The sequence below is a fragment of the Platichthys flesus genome, chromosome 2 (genome assembly GCF_949316205.1).
Source record: "Platichthys flesus chromosome 2, fPlaFle2.1, whole genome shotgun sequence".
Lineage (NCBI taxonomy): Eukaryota > Metazoa > Chordata > Actinopteri > Pleuronectiformes > Pleuronectidae > Platichthys > Platichthys flesus.
In genome coordinates, this window is record NC_084946.1 from 19,202,356 (window position 1) to 19,222,271 (window position 19,916).

At 39.0% G+C, this 19,916-nt stretch overlaps 2 protein-coding genes across 2 annotated transcripts in view; both read right to left on the bottom strand.

Annotated features, from left to right (window-relative positions):
* Positions 1–2,764, bottom strand: part of LOC133961750 (uncharacterized) — a gene marked incomplete at both ends in the record, with an annotated part of 40,110 nt that extends 37,346 nt beyond the window's left edge. The window contains 2 exons of the mRNA XM_062397080.1: positions 857–904; positions 2,717–2,764. Of these exons, the coding sequence (XP_062253064.1) occupies positions 857–904; positions 2,717–2,764 (96 nt within the window). The remainder of the gene's footprint in view (positions 1–856; positions 905–2,716) is intronic.
* A 7,435-nt stretch (positions 2,765–10,199) lies between these two features.
* On the bottom strand, positions 10,200–15,693 carry mrps16 (mitochondrial ribosomal protein S16). The gene is made up of 4 exons (XM_062404705.1): positions 15,520–15,693; positions 15,270–15,300; positions 11,450–11,716; positions 10,200–10,574 (listed from the first exon to the last, which is right to left on the bottom strand). Exons 2-4 carry the CDS (start codon positions 15,280–15,282, stop codon positions 10,444–10,446), a joined length of 411 nt encoding a protein of 136 aa, XP_062260689.1. The 5' UTR covers positions 15,283–15,300; positions 15,520–15,693; the 3' UTR covers positions 10,200–10,443.
* Between the last annotated feature and the right edge of the window lie 4,223 nt (positions 15,694–19,916).

Sequence of the window (19,916 nt, forward strand, 5' to 3'; positions counted from 1 at the left end):
TCTGGGTAGTTGATGCTGGTATTGAACTGGTTTGTGTGGTAGATGTTGTGGGCGTCATGGATTCACTTGTTGTGGATTCAGCTGACGTCTGCATGGATGAAGTATTTATGGTAGTTGATTGGGAAGCACTTTGCAAGGTTGTTTTTGTAGTTTCAATAGTTTGAGTTGTTGATACTGGAATTGAACTGGTAAGTGTGGTAGACGTTGTGGGCGTCATAGATTCACTTGTTGTTGACTCAGCCGAAGTCTGCATGGATGAAGTTTTTATGGTAGTTGATGGGGAAGCACTTTGCAGGGTACTCTTTGTAGTTTCAGTATTCTGGGTAGTTGATGATGGTTTTGAACTGGTTGGTGTGGTAGATGTTGTGGGCGTCATAGATTCACTTGTTGTGGATTCAACTGATGTATGCATGGATGAAGTATTTATGGTTGTTGATGGAGAAGCACTTTGCAGGGTTGTTTTTGTAGTTTTAATAGTTTGGGTAGTTGATGCTGGTATTGAACTGGTAGGTGTGGTAGATGTTGTGGGCGTCATGGATTCACTTGTTGTGGATTCAGCTGATGTCTGCATTGATGAAGTCAATATGGTTGTTGATGGGGAAGCACTTTGCAGGGTTGTTTTCAGGGTTTCATTAGTATGGGTGGTTGATACTGGTATTGAACTGGTAGCTGTGAAGGAAGTTGTTGGTTTCAAGGATTCACTTGTTGTGGATTCAGCTGACGTCTGCATGGATGAAGTATTTATGGTAGTTGATGGGGAAGCACTTTGCAGGGTTGTTTTTGTAGTTTCAATAGTCTGGGTAGTTGATGCTGGAATTGAACTGGTTGGTGTGGTAGATGTTGTGGGCGTCATGGATTCACTTGTTGTGGATTCAACTGACGTCTGCATGGATGAAGTATTTATGGTTGTTGATGGAGAAGCACTTTGCAGGGTTGTTTTTGTAGTTTCAATAGTCTGGGTAGTTGATGCTGGTATTGAACTGGTTGGTGTGTTAGACGTTGTTGGCGTCATGGATTCGCTTGTTGTTGATTCAGCTGACGTCTGCATGGATGAAGTATTGATGGTTGTTGATGGGGAAGCACTTTGCAGGGTTGTTTTTGTAGTTTCAATAGTTTGGGTAGTTGATGCTGGTATTGAACTGGTTGGTGTGGTAGATGTTGTGGGCGTCATGGATTCACTTGTTGTTGATTCAGCTGACGTCTGCATGGATGAAGTAAACATGTTTGTTGATGGAGAAACACTTTGCAGGGTACTCTTGGTAGTTTCAGTATTCTGTGTAGTTGATGCTGGTATTGAACTGGTTGGTGTGGTAGATGTTGTGGGCGTCATGGATTCACTTGTTGTGGATTCAACTGATGTCTGCATGGATGAAGTATTTATTGTTGTTGATGGAGAAGCACTTTGCAGGGTTGTTTTTGTAGTTTCAATAGTCTGGGTAGTTGATGCTGGTATTGAACTGGTTGGTGTGGTAGATGTTGTGGGCGTCATGGATTCACTTGTTGTGGATTCAACTGATGTCTTCATGGATGAAGTATTTATGGTAGTTGATGGGGAAGCACTTTGCAGGGTTGTTTTTGTAGTTTCAATAGTCTGGGTAGTTGATGCTGGTATTGAACTGGTTGGTGTGGTAGATGTGGGCGTCATGGATTCACTTGTTGTTGATTCAGCTGACGTCTGCATGGATGAAGTAAACATGGTTGTTGAAGGAGAAACACTTTGCAGGGTACTCTTGGTAGTTTCAGTATTCTGTGTAGTCGATGCTAGTATTGAACTGGTTGGTGTGGTAGATGTTGTGGGCGTCATGGATTCACTTGTTGTGGATTCAACTGATGTCTGCATGGATGAAGTATTTATGGTTGTTGATGGAGAAGCACTTTGCAGGGTTGTATTTGTAGTTTCAATAGTCTGGGTAGTTGATGCTGGTATTGAACTGGTTGGTGTGGTAGATGTTGTGGGCGTCATGGATTCAGTTGTTGTGGATTCAGCTGACGACTGCATGGATGAAGTATTTATGGTTGTTGATGGAGAAGCACTTTGGAGGGTTGTTTTTGTAGTTTCAATAGTTTGGGTAGTTGATGCTGGTATTGAACTGGTTGGTGTGGTAGATGTTGTGGGTGTCATGGATTCACTTGTTGTTGATTCAGCTGACGTCTGCATGGATGAAGTAAACATGGTTGTTGATGGAGAAGCACTTTGCAGGGTACTCTTGGTAGTTTCAGTATTCTGGGAAGTTGATGCTGGTGATGAACTGGCAGGTGTGGTAGATGTTGTGGGCGTCATGGATTCACTTGTTGTTGATTCAGCTGACGTCTGCATGGATGAAGTAAACATGGTTGTTGATGGAGAAGCACTTTGGAGGGTTGTTTTTGTAGTTTCAATAGTTTGGGTAGTTGATGCTGGTATTGAACTGGTTGGTGTGGTAGATGTTGTGGGTGTCATGGATTCACTTGTTGTTGATTCAGCTGACGTCTGCATGGATGAAGTAAACATTGTTGTTGATGGAGAAGCACTTTGGAGGGTTGTTTTTGTAGTTTCAATAGTTTGGGTAGTTGATGCTGGTATTGAACTGGTTGGTGTGGTAGATGTTGTGGGCGTCATGGATTCACTTGTTGTTGATTCAGCTGACGTCTGCATGGATGAAGTAAACATGGTTGTTGATGGAGAAGCACTTTGCAGGGTACTCTTGGTAGTTTCAGTATTCTGGGAAGTTGATGCTGGTGATGAACTGGCAGGTGTGGTAGATGTTGTGGGCGTCATAGATTCACTTGTTGTGGATTCAGCTGATGTCTGCATGGATGAAGTATTTCTGGTAGTTGATGGGGAAGCACTTTGCAGGGTTGTTTTTGTAGTTTCAATAGTTTGGGTAGTTGATGCTGGTATTGAACTGGTTGGTGTGGTAGATGTTGTGGGCGTCTTGGATTCACTTGTTGTTGATTCAGCTGACGTCTGCATGGATGAAGTAATCATGGTTGTTGATGGAGAAGCACTTTGCAGGGTACTCTTGGTAGTTTCAGTATTCTGGGAAGTTGATGCTGGTGATGAACTGGCAGGTGTGGTAGATGTTGTGGGCGTCATGGATTCACTTGTTGTTGATTCAGCTGACGTCTGCATGGATGAAGTAATCATGGTTGTTGATGGAGAAGCACTTTGCAGGGTACTCTTGCTAGTTTCAGTATTCTGAGAAGTTGATGCTGGTGATGAACTGGCAGGTGTGGAAGATGTTGTGGGCGTCATAGATTCACTTGTTGTGGATTCAGTTGACGTCTGCATGGATGAAGTATTTATGGTTGTTGATGGAGAAGCACTTTGCAGGGTTGTTTTTGTAGTTTCAATAGTTTCGGTAGCTGATACTGGAATTGAACTGGTAAGTGTGGTAGATGTTGTGGGCGTCATAGATTCACTTGTGGTGGATTCAGCTGACGTCTGCATGGATGAAGGAAATATAGTTGATGATGGGGAATTACTTTGCAGAGTTGCTGTAGTATTTTCCAAATCCTTTGACCGTTCATCTTCTCTCATGTTGAGTCCTGATTGATTGTTCCCCTGAGGGTCGGGTGCTGTCTGTGATCTCTTCCACTGGTTCTCAGGTTGATCTTGTTTTGCATTTTGATTTCCTGTAGAAACAATGTTTGTGCAAGATGCATCAATTGGGTTGTGCCCTTAAGAGCGACTTGCTTCACATTTTCAGTTTCACATGGAAGATAACACATCACAAAACATTCTATTGTCATGTCATTCTTTTCAATTTGTCTTAAAAACCAAATAGTTTTATGTTACAATGTATAACAATGTTATTTTTGTTATCTCCAAGTGTTGGTTGAATTCCAAACTCAGTTCAATATTAACTAAGTTCACTAAATTGAAATGCATTTCCTTCAGCACTGTGCAACTGGTTATTTTACTTATGTCAAGATGACAAATCTATCATCCAGTTTCTGTAATGGTTCAATGGCACACCATTTATTTTTTATAGTTTTGAACTTCTAGTCCATTTACAGTCAGTATCACTGAATCCCTTGTTATGCAAACTCTATTGCCTCAATGGAATTTAGCTTTATGCCATCATGAGATACAGACGAGTACTAAGATGACTCTATCTGCTGAAAACCTAAATGGATGGATTTGTGGATTTGTATTTATATAGCGCTTTTCTAGTCTTGATGACCACTCAAAGCACTTTACAGTACAGTTTCACATTCACCCAATCACACACACATTCATACAGTGCATCTATCCCAGCACTTTGTTTTTCTATGGGGGGCCATTCAGGGTTCAGCATCTTGCCCAAGGACACTTCGGCATGCAGATTGTTCAGACTGGGGATCGAACCGCCGACCTTCAGGTTGGAGGACGACCACTCTACCCCTCAGCCACAGCCGCCCTAAAGCTGCAATAACTTTTCGTTATAAAGAAAGTTATTCAACTATAAATGTAAATAATATGAATCAGGTAGATTATGAGAAATAAAAGTGATGATTTGTAATGATTACAAAGGTTTGTCAAATATGCTTCCCTAAGTGCAGATAATTTTACCTCAGATGTCATAATTTAAAATAAATTAACAACCAGTAATTGTCAAATTTTTTTAACCATGCTTGAAAAATACATGCGTATGTTTAGTACAATTAACCATGAAATATTGTGCGACGAGTACCATGCATGTTAAGAATTAAGGGCAGTCATTTTTTTTTTATGTATGTACAGTGGATATAAAAAGTCTACAGTTTAAAAATGCCAAGTTTTTGTGATGTAAAAAAATGGGACCAAGATAAATGTAGAAAGAACTTTTTCAACCATTAATTTGACCTGTAACGAGAACAATTCAATTGAAAAAAACTAACCAAAATCTTTTAGGGGGAAAAATAAAAAAATAAATATAAAATAATGTGGTTGCATAAGTGTGCACACCCTCTTATAAAAGGGGATGTGGCTGTATTCAGAATTAACAAATCCCATTCAAACTCATGTTAAATAGTAGTCGGTACACATTTGCCATCATTTACAGTGACTCTGATTAATCCCAAGTAAAGTTCAGCTGATCTTAATTGCATTTTAGCACAAAAGCCATGGTCCGCAGAGAGCTTCCTAAGCATCAGAGGGATCTCATTGCTTAAAGGTTTCAATCAGAAGAAGGGTTCCAAATTCATTTCCAAGTCATTAGTGTTGGGACATGGTTTTTGTGCAAACCACAGGCCTCCTCTAAGTCAAACTTGTAACAAACATGCCGCATGTGCTGGAGTGGACTCAATCCCCCAAGATGCAACAGGTTCCATTGATCTTTGAAAGTCAAGGAACTCAGTCTCCCAGAGGATGTAACAGGATGCTGCATGTCCTGGGGTCAGGGCAATATCACACAAAGGTGTCAAGAGCCACCAGGGTCAACTCCTATTGGTCACTCTGGTCCAAGACCTGTGAGGTTACCGGGGCCAATATAAGGAGAGGTCTCCCCAAGATCTTTCTTTTTCTGCAATCCTTGGAAGGCCAGCAGGCTGTCCAGCCTCTCTTCTCCTACATCGCCCAGGGGGGGGGGGGGGCCTGGCTGATCCAGCTTCCTTCTCTATCCAACCCACAACTGGAGGTCAGAGGTGCAGCTCCCCTGCCCACGCCCTTCAAGGAAATCTCCTCGCCCTTCAAGCTCTACCAAACTCCTCGTAGCGACGCGATGTCCTGCAGGAAAACTTCAACCAGCATCTTAGCACACGGCTCGACAGAATCGCGAATGCAGAAATCTACGACCACAAAGCCAGGAGACGTCACAGAACTGCAAACTGAACAGCAACTTCTTTTCCTCTTTCCCTCGGACTGGTAACATAATCTGGGCTTAATAATTATACTACGCTAAGCAAGACTGTTTATTTGATCGGTGTGTGCTTATAAGTTTGATATATGCTCTGACGTTGTAGGCATAAGTTAAAGGAAGGTTAATAGTTAGGCTCGCCACAGGCTTTGTCCCTGACTATCATTATCTGATTAACATCCACACAGACACGCATAGCATCTCACCTAGTTAAACCTTCCCCCTGTGCCGTGAGGCAACCTCAGAAGAAGGGGGGGGGGCTCTTATCTTAGGGAGCATTCTTTAAAGCATGCTAATTTACATTCACACACACGCTCACACACCTCCTAGTTAGTTAGTTTGATTGTTTAGTAACTTGTGTTTTTATACTTTATTATGTTAATAATAAATGTTCTTCTTTCACAAATGTTCTGTCATTAATATTGCATAAGTGAATCTTGCCAACCGTTACACTGCTAAGAACTCCATAACCTTCATTGTTCATTATATAATCTTTAATGGTCAAATATTGAGATTTGTAATTGAACTAGATCTAAATGAGACTGATCTTAATCAATAAATTGGCTATCTTTTCCCTTCTATGAAGGGTGGTGCCCCGCGAGAACTTTAACCAATTAAAGTTATGATTTAATATTAATATTTTAAATATTAATGTTTTACATTTTATTTTGATAACCAAATTTATTGAGTGCCTAAAGGCACACCATTCTGTGGTAACTCTTTTCAAGCACTATTGCACAACATTAGATATACCATGGAACACAATGAAGAAAATATGGCACAAAGGTGACATTACCAAGAACTGGACATCCCTTCAAAATTTATGAAAAGACGAGAAGAAAACATGGTAAGGGAGCTTCCAAGAGGCCTACAGCAACATTAAAGGAGCTACAGGAATTTATGGCAAGTACTAGCTGTGTACTACATGTGACAACAATCTCCTGTATTCTTTGTATGTTTGGGCTAATGCGTAGTGTGGCACGACGGAGTCCTTTTCTTACCAAGAAAAATATCCAAGCCCGGCTACATTTTGCAATAACATACATGAAGTCTCCAAAAAGCATGTGGGAAAATGTTTTATGGTCTGATGAAACCAAGGTTGAACTTTTTGCCCATAAATCCAAAAGGTATGTTTGGCGCAAAAACAACACTGCACATCATCCAAAGAACATCATACCCACAGTGAAGCATAGTGGTGGCAGCATCATGCTTTGGGGCTGTTTTACTTCAGCTGGAGCGGGGGGTTTAGTTAAGATGGAGGGAATTATGAACAGTTAAAAAATACCAGTCAGTTTTGGCAGAAAACCTTAAGGCTTCCGTTAGAAAGCTGAAGATAAAGAGGAATTTCACTTATCAGCATGACAACGACCCAAAGCATACATCCAAATCAACAAAAGCATGGTTTCACCAGAAGAAGATTGATGTTTTAGACCGGAATTCAATTGAACATCTGTGGGGTGATGTGAAGAGGGCTGCGCGCAGGAAATGCCCTCGCAATCTGAAAGGTTTGGAGCCCTTATGCAAAGAAGAGTGGGCAAATATTGCCACGTCAAGATTTGCCATGCTAATAGACTCCTACCCAAAAGGACTGAGTTCTGTAATAAAATCAAAATTAAGAGACATTTATTCGTCCCAAACACATGCACAGACATGCAAAGGCACACTCATGCAGGTAGGGAAATTTAATCTCTGCTTTTGACCCATCTGGTGCAGGACACACAGAGCAGTGAGCAGCCATGTACGGCTGCTCGGGGACCAGATGTTGGGGGATTAAGGTGCCTTGCTCAGGGGCACTAGACAGGGTAGGGAGACTCTTGGATTTTTGGACAGATCAATCCAGGTTCGTCTTTTTGTTGTCTGTCCGTTGAGTCGAACAAGAGACGAACCAGAGACCTTCTCTGCCCATAGTCCAAGTTTCTGCCACTAGACCACCGCCTCTCCATAAATGCTTCAACAAAGTATTAGGTTGTGCATTTTTATGCAGCCAGGTTATTGTAAGTTTTGAATTTTTAATTCTTCTGCCTAAAAGATTTCAGTTTGTTTTTCAATTGAATTGTTCAAGTTATTCAAGGTGGAAAAAGTCAGGACAGGATTTATCTTTGTCTCTTTTGTTTACATCACAAAAACCTTGAATTTTAACAGGGGTGTGTAGACTTTTTATATCCACTGTGTGTATATCATTGAAGACTTAAACTGGGATTAAAATTAATTATATCAAATTGTATTGCTATAAATATACTGCCAAATTATATCAATTTAAAGATTGCATGCAAATTATCATTCTTAATTCAAATGGGTTAATTCTCTATCACTCGTTTATGCAATATGAATTATAGAAATCATAGACTTACCTCTTTTTTGTACAAAGAACACATTGACTGAAATTAGTATGATGACCACAAAAGCAAGAGTTATGAAAATGTTGAAAATCCTCCTCCAGTTACTGGATCCCAAATAAATCCACGTCTTCATATTCCAAGTCTTTCAGGTATTCATCCAAAAGATGCAAAGACGAAGTATTTCAACTGCTGCAATGCTCCTCAATCCATGAATACCTCCACTGAAGGCAGAAAAATGTAGACTTTTCTGTAATTCTCTGTCTTGCCGTAAATGTCAAATGATCTCCCCTAATAATCGTCAATGAACTGGCAGTTAAGTTTGATCCTGCTGGCAGTTGTATAAACATTTGTCTATCGGAGTTCAGTCTACCCCATGTGTCATCAATGATCAACTGGTAACTGAGGTTGAGACGGACTACCCTCCCTAAGCAAACCTCTTATTCTGATACGGCACTGCAAGGAACCGTAAAGTTTCCTGAGTGTACGTGCACACCCAGTGCGTGTGTTTATTACAGTCCAGATCACAGTAAAAGTGAAGTGGTCAAGGACTAAGGTGTGATTGTGTGAGGTAGGTGGGTCTGTTTCAAGGAAAACACAAGTGATACATTCAAAAAACATTGTTGGCACATGTTGTTACATTATTTTAGTCCAATATTTATATACTGAGCAACATGTTGATTGATATCCACTGAATTGAATAGGCATGCTATAAATAGATTGTTAAACACAACCCCAACCAGGTTAATAAGTGGTGTCAATATCTCCAACAATAAATGATCTGTGACGAGGGTAGGCACAAATATTGTGCTCGATCTCGAGGGCACAAGTTGTTTGACCCTCCAGACCTCTGTTTGCTCATTGCTAAATCATTTCTAAAGTCATTGTTACACATCAAACAATCTGGGTATTTCCTGCTCAATATATTATGGATTGCAATGATTTCATATTAGAAATGATTATTTACAATTTTTCCTGATATGTACAAACGATCATAGGTATTGGAAACCACAATGAGTAGAGCTGTAGACCAACGCCCTGCTGCTGTTATTAAAATACTTTGGGATTCCACAATCTTCATGGAAATGAAGACATTTCAAGAGCAGAACTGGACTTTGATGCGGACCCCTGGGTGTTGTCAGGTGTGCCTTTGCCTCGGGAGAGGCGGAAGTCTAGTAGCAGAAACTTGGACTATGGGCTGAGAAGGTCTCTGGTTTGTCTCGGTTTCGACTCCACGGAGAGACAACAAAAGACGAACCTGGATTGATCTGTCCAAAAATCCCAGAGTTTCCCTACCCTGTCTAGTGCCCCTGAGCAAGGCACCTTACTCCCCCAACACCGTCTTAATCTTAAAATAGTCCCTTTATCACCAGATGAATGACGCAAACAGCCCTTATGGTTTGGAGTATGACCCTACTAATGACCAATTCACAGGTAAGACAAGTCACCCATATAACATTTATCTTAATATTTATCATAGTTGAGTTTGGTTGCTGTGTTACTGGTGCTGAAATGGTGATATCTCTTTGGCTGTCGCTGGCTGCCACTTTTTTTACAATATGACTCGTTGATGATGAAGACAACAGCAATGCGATTATCTCTTTGAGCTCAATCTAATAAAAATAAATCTTTTTACGATGCAAACGGAAGTTATGTGGATTTTTGCGGTCACAGTTAAGAGCTTGAAATAGAATAAAATGGAAAATAGAAAACTGATGACTCACAACACTGCCCAATGTCATCTGACCTAAGTGACCTAAGTGAGTGATTCGTTTCCAGTTTACAAAGGTTTCCATAGCACACAGTACAGTTTATGGGTGGAAATGTTGGTTTTGATCCAAAAATGCATTATGTACTATAACCATAGATGATAATCTAATCAACCAACCATCCCACCCACTTATGTTTCTTTTGTTCGAGTCTGACGTTGCTGTAATTCAACAAAAGAGGGAGGGATGGATGCAAAGTTCACATCATTTTCAATAGAAAATAAATATTGGTGGTTATAGATCTTAAAGATTGCACAGAGCATAATGTAAAAAACTGAAACCTTACTACAAACTAGTTCAATGATAACAAATACTTTAATTAGGTCACATGAAATAGTAAGTACAAATAAATTCAATGAAGCATCAGTTGTAATGGAAAAAGTTTGTACATGGAGACCACTGAATCAATCAGGACTAAATGTGAGGTTGCAATGAGCTGTACAGCCAACAAGTCAGGAAACAAATGCATCCGTTCTCTTCCAAAAGACCTGTGGCCTCCTTTTGGACTTGGCAGTCAAACGGAGTCCCCAGCTTTGGTTCTCACACTTCAGCCTGCTCTTGTCCCACCTCAAGACCCTCCTCTGCTCCGGCTACAGTCTGCTCTGTTCGGGCTCTGAGACGCTCTGCCTCTGTGATCGTCATGGGGTGCAGAGGGAAGAATCCCGCCAACCCTGCCGAAAGAGAGTAGGGAAAGAACATGTTGAACGGACTCGAGGAGCTGATGGATCATCGTTTTATGGGATAGTTCACCCAAACATTTGAGAATGTATGTAAATGACCCAGTTTCTACCCGAATACTAATGTCAGGGCAGAAACGGCGTCATTGCAACGGGTTTTAAGCCAAAATGTCCACTGATATCTTCTGACGAGGTGCATTCAGGAAATGCTAGGATCCGCTAGCTTAGCCACTTCCTTAAAACACAATGTTAATTCCGCTGTTTCGATCAAATATGAACGTCGGGTCTTGCGGAGACTTGGGTGACACCAAACAAGCAGGATGGAGGAATGATATATTCTTTTCTGTTTTGTTACATCTGAAGAATAGCTCACCATTGACTTCAATTGTATTTGATCCTGCTGCAACAAAGTTTACCCCTGATACTCGTCAAGTGTGTTGTGGACTCAATCACTTCATCCATCCCTCCAACAGCATAGTGGTGAGTAGATGATGACTGAATTTTTATTTCCGGGTGAACTATCCCTACAAGATGATTCTTTCCCTTTATCCATCCATATTATATTTAATTTTTGGCACGTTATTGTACCAACTTGTCAATTAACAAAAACAACTGTGATGTATTAGATGCTTTCATAACCGTGAAAGGCAAATGTAATCTGAGGCTACAGTAATGGCAATAGATAGGATTCATGGTGTATGGTGGCAGATAATACATCAAACTAAAAGGTGTATGTGCTCAAATAGTTATGGATGGACCTCCTTCAATAAACATATCAATATGACACGCATAATTCCCTTCACAACCTGACAATGATATTGTGCAATGTTGATTCAACTTAAAAGAATGCTTATGTTGTAAATACACACCTAGAAGTTTGGACACAGGGTTTGTCGGGTGTGCGCCGCAGCCGATCCAGTACTTGATTCGGTCGAAGTTGAAGCTGACAAGTTTCTCGTTGTAGATGTTAGGGAGGGGGTCATAGGAACCCAGCTGCTCAATGTACTTGCCGTCTCTCGCCCTTTTATTGTACGCAGCTACGATGCGGTAAAAGGGTCTGTTGGCTTGTTTGTGGCCTGCAAGAGCCAATCGGATGACAACATAACCCCCATGGTACTTCTTCAGGAGGAGTGATGCTGCAGAGAGAGATAAGCACAGTAAGCATTATCAAAGGGGCAGTATTTTGTAACCCTTAAACAACCTAGTACACCAGTCAGAGATCAAATCATTTTCAACCCTGCTGTAGATTTATCTGAAAACACACCGCAATAAAAATTGTACGAGCTGAAGGGAAGAGGAGTGCGAGGTGGAGCAGTGGTAAAATGTTCAATACTTGCTTTTGCTCAGTGTCTTTCACACAACTAGCTAGTGTAAAATCCTATTTTTATTACATTCTGTTTTTAGAAGCCACAATGAGGTGTTCATTCAATCTAATTGTATTTTCAGAGGCTGTAGCCTGTGGTCCTTATGTGATGTTTAGTTGTTCCCTTATTGATATAAAAGGGAGGACAAAATTAAATTACAAAAAATGAGTTTAAAGCTATACAAATCCTTGAAAAACAACATGCAACTAGTTTTGCATTCATTTTATTGTCGTGTACCGTATACATTGTGAATTCGATGTATATTTATTTACAAATTAAGGTTTGATTTTACTTTCTTATCTCTGTTTTGGACTGTTGGCCAGCAGAAAACAAGACATTTGAAAAGCTTAAATGGATGTATTTGGATTTGTGATGGGCATTTTTTTCAAATCTAAATATATGTTGAAATCTTATAATCAAATAAATCTACTTGACTGTATTCTACAACAAGCTAACAGAAAATATCATGTTTGTTTTATTGTTTATTTGCAGTTGGGAAGTCATATATGTGAGGAAGCAGTCCACACCTGCCTGTACTAAATGTAACTCACACCGTCATTAATGTGAACTAAGTTTGGCAAAACATTAACTCAATGTAATATTGTGGAACACTTTTTAATACAGGCTGCGATTTTATACTTTAATTTCCTTGTGAAACATAACCAAAATATCCCTAGTGATACTTTTTTGTTACGACCATGTGAAAATTGACAGGATCAGGCATTTTAGAGGAAAGAAGAAATAAATTCAACTATGTGTTTCCTCAGATACTTGACTTAAACTCATTTTACAGTGCAGGGTGGAAATCTGAATTTTGGGGAAATGGACATTTTGTCTTACTGTGTAAGGGGTGGAGAGGGGAGAACAGCCACATCATTTGTTTTAACTTTCATACTGAGTGAACAAAAGGAATTTATGATTCAAATAAATGACTAATGTTACTATTTGCTTCTCAGTTATCATGACAACATGGGCGTGCCCAATAAAAAAAAAAAAAATGGAAAGAGCAACATATTGGACTATGGTTTATCTAGATAAAGACACAATTGCTCAATATAATGACGGAACATCATGATAATGACTGTGCGACAGCAGCATTACATCTACGTGATTATTGCCATGCGGGGTTTTGTGGATAAAAGCCTCTTGAAAAATTGGAGTTTGTAGTTCTTTTGTACTTTTCATCCCCTTTAAAATCTCCCTTAAGAAATGTATGTATGGTTTGTTTTCTCAGGACTTAGGGTCTGAATTCACCTTCAACTTCATATTATTATTTATCTATTTACTCATAATCTAGCACTGGTGTTACCAACTGTTTGAATCATTTTATAATGTTTGGTTTTATTTTGTTTTTAGTCTTTTCTCATCTGTAACATTTATATGGTCCAATGCTGTGTGATCATCAAAATGCATTCAATCATTGTCCATTGTTTGTACTCAATCCATTATTTTTCACTTGTAAAGAACATTTAGCTGTATTTTGAAATGTGCACCATAAATATGTTTATATCATTTTTATTCCGTAGCTCATTTGTAGATTCTCCATACTGTTTGACATGATTCTTGCTTTGGTCATATAATAGGTTAGTGATGTTTTTAGTCTGTTGTGGGAACCAGTCTGCAGCATAATTTGCAAAGTTCTGGACAACAATAGATATTAAATTTGCTGGTTGAATTTATCCAGATCTGTGTCATGTTCACGCTCCTCCATATTAGTTTCGATATGAAAATGTATTTCCTGGTGTAGAAGAACAATGTATTGTATATTCTCTCAGTAGTGTGATCCTAATCAGAAAGTCATAAATATAGACGTTCTGATACCAGCACCAAAGTCAAAGTGCCGATACAATGCTGAAATTGCCAGCTCAGGTCACGCAAGTACAAGAATCAAAGTACTGATCTGATACCGCGTTTTTTTAGTTTCACCAAGGTTAAACTGTAATCTTCTTTGCCCAGATCTCCCTTCTTCCATGCCAGTCATTACAGCAGTTGCGCCGTGATGCCACTGACTATTAATGTTTTTAGAAGGAGCCGAAGAAGAAATTATCTTCGTTACTCTGGCGTAAGCAAGAGCTTTCTAAAATTTTATTTTATTGTCGTGTACCTTATACATTGTGAATTCGATGTATATTTATATACAAATTAAGGTTTGATTTTACTTTCTTATCTGTTTTGGACTGTTGGCCAGCAGAAAACAAGACATTTGAAAAGCTTAAGTGGATGTATTTGAATTTGTGATGGGCATTTTTTTCAAATCTAAATATATGTTGAAATCTTATAATCAAATAAATCTACTTGACTGTATTCTACAACAAGCTATTGTATATTCTATCAGTAGTGTGATCCTAATCAGAAAGTCATAAATATAGACGTTCTGATACCAGCACCAAAGTCAAAGTGCCAATACAATGCTGAAATTGCCAGCTCAGGTCACGCAAGTACAAGAATCAAAGTACTGATCTGATACCGCGTTTTTTGGTTTCACCAAGGTTAAACTGTAATCTTCTTTCCCCAGATCTCCCTTCTTCCATGCCAGTCATTACAGCAGTTGCGCTGTGATGCCACTGACTATTAATGTTTTTAGAAGGAGCCGAAGAAGAAATGATCTTCGCTACTCTGGCGTAAGCAAGAGCTTTCTAAAATGTCAGTAATTTGCCAATATTCATTCTGGAAAGTCGCACAAGTAAAACAGCGACATGTACTTTATGCAATTCAAATTAAGCTATTTAAATAAAGTAATTGCTAAGTATTCCTAGATGTAGTCACCGCCATACAGAGTAGACAGCTGTGGAAATACTCTATGTAGCTTAGTATTACCACCATCGCCAAGTAGGTTGTTCTGGTCTTGAGTTGTTTGTTTGTTAGAGGGTTAACACAAACCCTACTGGAGGGATTACCTTCATTAAATGTTGGTGTGTTTGAACATTTTCATTGATTTCTCAGAGAATCAGAGGAACTTTGTTATAAAGAAAAAGTAAAGTAAAAATAGTATCAGAACGTCTCTTATTAATAAACGATTAATCCAGCATCAAACTAAACATAGGTTTCTATTTCCCAGCCCGAGCTGTTATCCTTGAGTTCTTTTATTTGTTGCTCAACCTTCCACGTTACAATAAACGTTTAATTTGAAACGCAGACACTTGCGTGGAACATAACAGTAAAGATAAGGTATGTGATGTGCTGTGTTGGGTGTGCCTGGGCTCTCCCTCTCTAGGGTTGCCTAATATGAACATTTTTATTGCGTTGAGCCACCCTCCAGTCTTTGCTGACACCCAACAGAATAACGTAAGATGTCAGGGTGTGCGTGTTGACAATGCATACTCACATAAATGGACCATCGTGTTCACTGGGTTCTCCTGTAACACACAAAACACACTTTTACAGCGGCTTGCCTTCCACTATATAACTTTATATACACTTTATATACACTGTCACGCAGTATAACACACGTGCACTGAGGTCAAAGCCTGTAAACCTCACAACAATGTCACTCAACGTTCACAGTGCAGCTCAGTGCGATGCTAGCGGCTAGCTGTAGCATCTGTTTGTGCGCCACGTCAAATTCGCTTAGATACCTCAGAGGACGTTGAAGGACATAAAGTCAAATCCTCCCGCGGCTGTCGCTTCTGTCTTAGAGCTCTGAACAGTTCAGGTGACAGATGTTCTTCACTATTTGTTTTCCACACGAGCAGTAGTGTGACATTTGTCAGGGGGCGGCCATCTTTTGAAGGCGGAAGTGACGTAAACGCTGCCGAGGCGTCTCTGAGTCGCTAGATGGCAGTGTTGTGCCGCTGCTTGCGACGTTAACGTGGAGGAGTCCAAATCAAAAAATAACACGTTGAGTAAATATGAAATAATTAGTTAAGAATCCCGAAATGTTCTTTAAAAAAGTTCCTTTAAATAAGATAGCAAAATTACATTTTTCTAGTGTCTTGTGTTTATAATATTCTGTCTTTATAGTTTGACATTTTATACATTTTTCTTAGATAAACATGCTACAGCAATTTCCTAGTATGTGTACACCTGTTTGCAAGATTTTAATTCTGATTGTGAATATGATAAAAATGTAAATTCAGATTCAGATTCAGATTTTAATTCAAATTTTAAATTCTGATTTTATTTCCTATTTGACTCTAATTCTGATTGTCATTTTGATTCTGATTTTATTTCTAATTCTGATTTTAGTATGTCTTCAGTATGTATCATCACTTTTGGTCAGAGGTGGTAGTAGAACTGAGATCCTAACTCACCCTAACCCTGTTTTCGGTGTCTTGCCAAACATTTGAACTATTGGAAAGTATACAAATTACATTATGTTACATTTCATTTAGCTGACGCTAACACGTTCAACTTGATAAACACTTGGTGCTGGACAGAATTGACATAAATCTAAAGATGAAAATTACCACACGCAAGTTAATGCTCCCATAAACGTATATTTATTTGTCTTCCAGGGTTTTGGTCACAGGCCCCTCTGCAGGCGAGGGAAAACGATACCTGCCTGTCAAGATAAATGGGAGAATTAACTGGACATTCTCGGCTGGCCCATCAACACAGGAAAACAGAACATGGTTATTTTATAAAACATGCAGCTTCCATTAATATATATATATATACAAAGACAAAAAAATGTAAAACTAGAAATATTTATGTTTTCTTTTAAATTACATATTCTGTTGGAATATAACATACTGCAAACGCTCTGCAAGCACAGATATGTCATCATACAGAATTACGCCCTTATCAGTGTTTTTGTTGATTTTCTCAGAATTAGAGGATCTTTATACATTATATATATATACATGTACATCTTGTACTGCGGCCACTATATTATACCACTGTATTAGTATTACTAATGTACATTTACATGAGCGCAGCAATTTATATTTGAACTGGTTGAAATGGTGCTAATCTTTAGTACTGTTTGTACCATTTGCTGTAGTTGTATTTATATCATGCTGAGATCATACATTATAAAGATCTCACGGTATATGTTGTTAGTCAAATCTTAAACTAGTCCTCCATACATCTGTAAATCCAATTTAGTGAGGTAAAATGTACAATAAATATACAATAACCTATGATATTACCCAGGAGTAGCGCAGTAGATGTATCAGGTATATACATTGGGAATACTGAAATAATGTAAAACTATTTCACTTAACTCTCAGTGAATGGCTCTGTGGATAAGTACATTAGCTACGAATGTGGCTAAATGCCTAAAATGCATGAACGTGTGAATGTGCTCACATTTACCTACTGTTCATACGGCAACGCTTTCTTTTGTTAATGAAAGTAATGGGGCGGAAATGAAGATGCTACAGAAACTGATTTATAATTATGATTAATGTTACGATCTACTGCTCAGTGTGAGTCCCTCTGTGGTCGTTCAATCCCTCACATTGTTGTGTGTGTATTTTCTATGCGACGTGTATCATGTATCTTACATTAGCACACGCACAGTTTCAAATATCCATTTCCACCGGTGACCCCAGAGGAGATGAGACACTGGCTCTTCTGAATGAATTCAGGGGTCACTGCTTAACACCCCCCCCCCCCCCCCCCCCTCCATCTCCACTCCCCTATCCTTTCCTACAGTCTTGGAACATGGTGATTTCACACTCCTGTTGGGTAAAGCTTGTTTTTCTCTTTCTCTCTCTCTATCTCTCTCCCTTAAGTGTGTGTGTGTGTGTGTGTGTGTGTGTGTGTGTGTGTGTGTGTTTGTGTGTGTGTGTGTGTGTGTGTGTGTGCATGTGTGTGTGACAAACACATGGTTTCTCTGTGAGAAGAGGTCACTGGAGACATACAAAAGAGACAGGCCCTTGTTTGTAAATTCTGAAAATATCCCACTGTCCCTCCATGACTCTTCACATATAAGGCTATGACTGATGAAACAACTGATAAAAGACACGTTACCTAAGAATATTCGCAAAATATGTCTGTTTACTCACGTTGATTAGATAGATAGATAGATAGATAGATAGATAGATAGATGGATGGATAGATAGATAGATAGATAGATAGATAGATAGATAGATAGATAGATAGATAGATAGATAGATAGATAGATAGATAGATAGATAGATAGATAGATAGATAGATAGATAGATAGATAGATAGATAGATGGATACTTTATTAATCCCGAGGGAAATTCAGATCATCCAGTAGCTTGTACACTTAACACATCACTGACATATATACATAAATCACATACATCACATACAGAGAGCATATATAAAGATTCAGGTATTCGATCAATCGGTGGGAAAAAATGCTCTCAGTAAAGGAAAACATCAAGGCTACTACTTCATTCTTCACAACTTCTTCTGTCACATCGTCCATCTAATTGTAAACCACTAATACAGCACTGTAGTCGTGATGTTTTTGCAAATTAACGCTCTATTCTCATGGGAAAACATGGGAAACAAATAAAACACTGCTTTAATCACCAGGATGAAGGGCACTGAATGGTATACGGTATGTAAAACCAATCCAATTGACAAAATGCATGCACCCTATCCAAACACTCAAACTCGTCTGTCATTGCAAAGAATAACAAGATTATAAGCGTATTAGTTCAAAAAGATTTGAAAATTTTGACAGTATGGTTTGTCACAGAAGTAATCTCAGCGACCAGACAAATAAAGCGACACAAAACCCGTTCTCCTCAGCGAGCCAGGGCTGAGATCTTTAATGGGAAAGCGTCATTATTGAGCTGACCACGTTTTTTCCGCGTAAACATCTGAAAATGAATAGAGGCTTTACACAGTTAGGGAGCAAACAAAATGCATCTTACATGGTGAATCAGCAATGCGTGATTATCTGAACGATGACATTGATTCTAGTTGTGGATAAGTCTCCCGTGAGGACCCCATGCTCTTTGGGATACCAAGACGAGTTGTTCCTCCTCTAATCGTCTGTGACAGTTCAGTTAGAGACGCTCAGATGACCAGATATTTTACTTGGAAAAAAAAAAGAGAAAGAGGAGTCTGCTTTAAACGTAGAATTTAATTGAATTATGTGGAAGATGCCGCTAATGTCTTCTAAACACTGAGCTTGCTCTTACGTGGTGAACTTACAAACACCTCTCACCACCTCTGTAAGTTAAATTAAAAAAGAATTTCAGATAATTCACGAGTTTATTTTTTAGGTCCTCGCGCTTCCTTTTGTTTTGTTTCAGAGTTTTTATTGTCCATTTATGGTTTTAAGTTTAAGATTTCAGGTGTTTGATTGTCCTTTTTTCTCTACAATGCAATAGATCGTCCTCTCTTTCTCAAGCAGATACAAGCAGATACATGTAACACTTGTAACACTCAGTCTTTTTGTTGAGCTTAGCTAACCAACAGCCACAATGGTATCGGCCTTCTCATCACACTCCTCCAAACAGTTTTGTTTCCCAAAATGCCATATCAACTGTCTTACATTGGATAGAGACCTTTGTTTGGCTTATTTGGGAGATTCTAAAGTGAACGGTTTTAGCACAAAAGTGTGCGTTGCTAAAAGCATAAATCCATCATCAAGAAGTCAACCACTCTCTACAGGAAAATGGTTTTTAGAACAATATATATCATCCATTATATAGATCACATACAATCAAGAAATATATTTACATGAAGGGCTATAGTAGGTTCCTAAAGACTGACAGATTATCTGTATCCGTGGTGAAACTTTTATAAACATGTAATCATTTTTAAACCCTGTGTTTCTTCTGTTTTTTTGTACAATTTGAAATTGGAAAATTGTAAATGGAAATGTATTATTCAAACTCGAATGGCTCTCATACTTCTGCCAATGCCCAACACTCCACTTAAATTCCCCCTCATAGTCCATGAATTACTCCGTTGTAAAACAGTGAAAATGTTGAAAAAAGTTAAAGAAAGGGAAAATAAATCCCAGATCCTCCCCCTGATCCAAATCTGAATGGTTTCTTCCCTGACCCAGACTGCATCCTACCACCAGGTTTCGTGGAAA

Coding starts and splice junctions, on each gene's coding strand:
- mrps16 (XM_062404705.1), bottom strand. Junction 10,575..11,449: donor CCCTGTGTCCAAACTTCTAG/GTGTGTATTTAC, acceptor CTCTTTCGGCAG/GGTTGGCGGGATTCTTCCCT.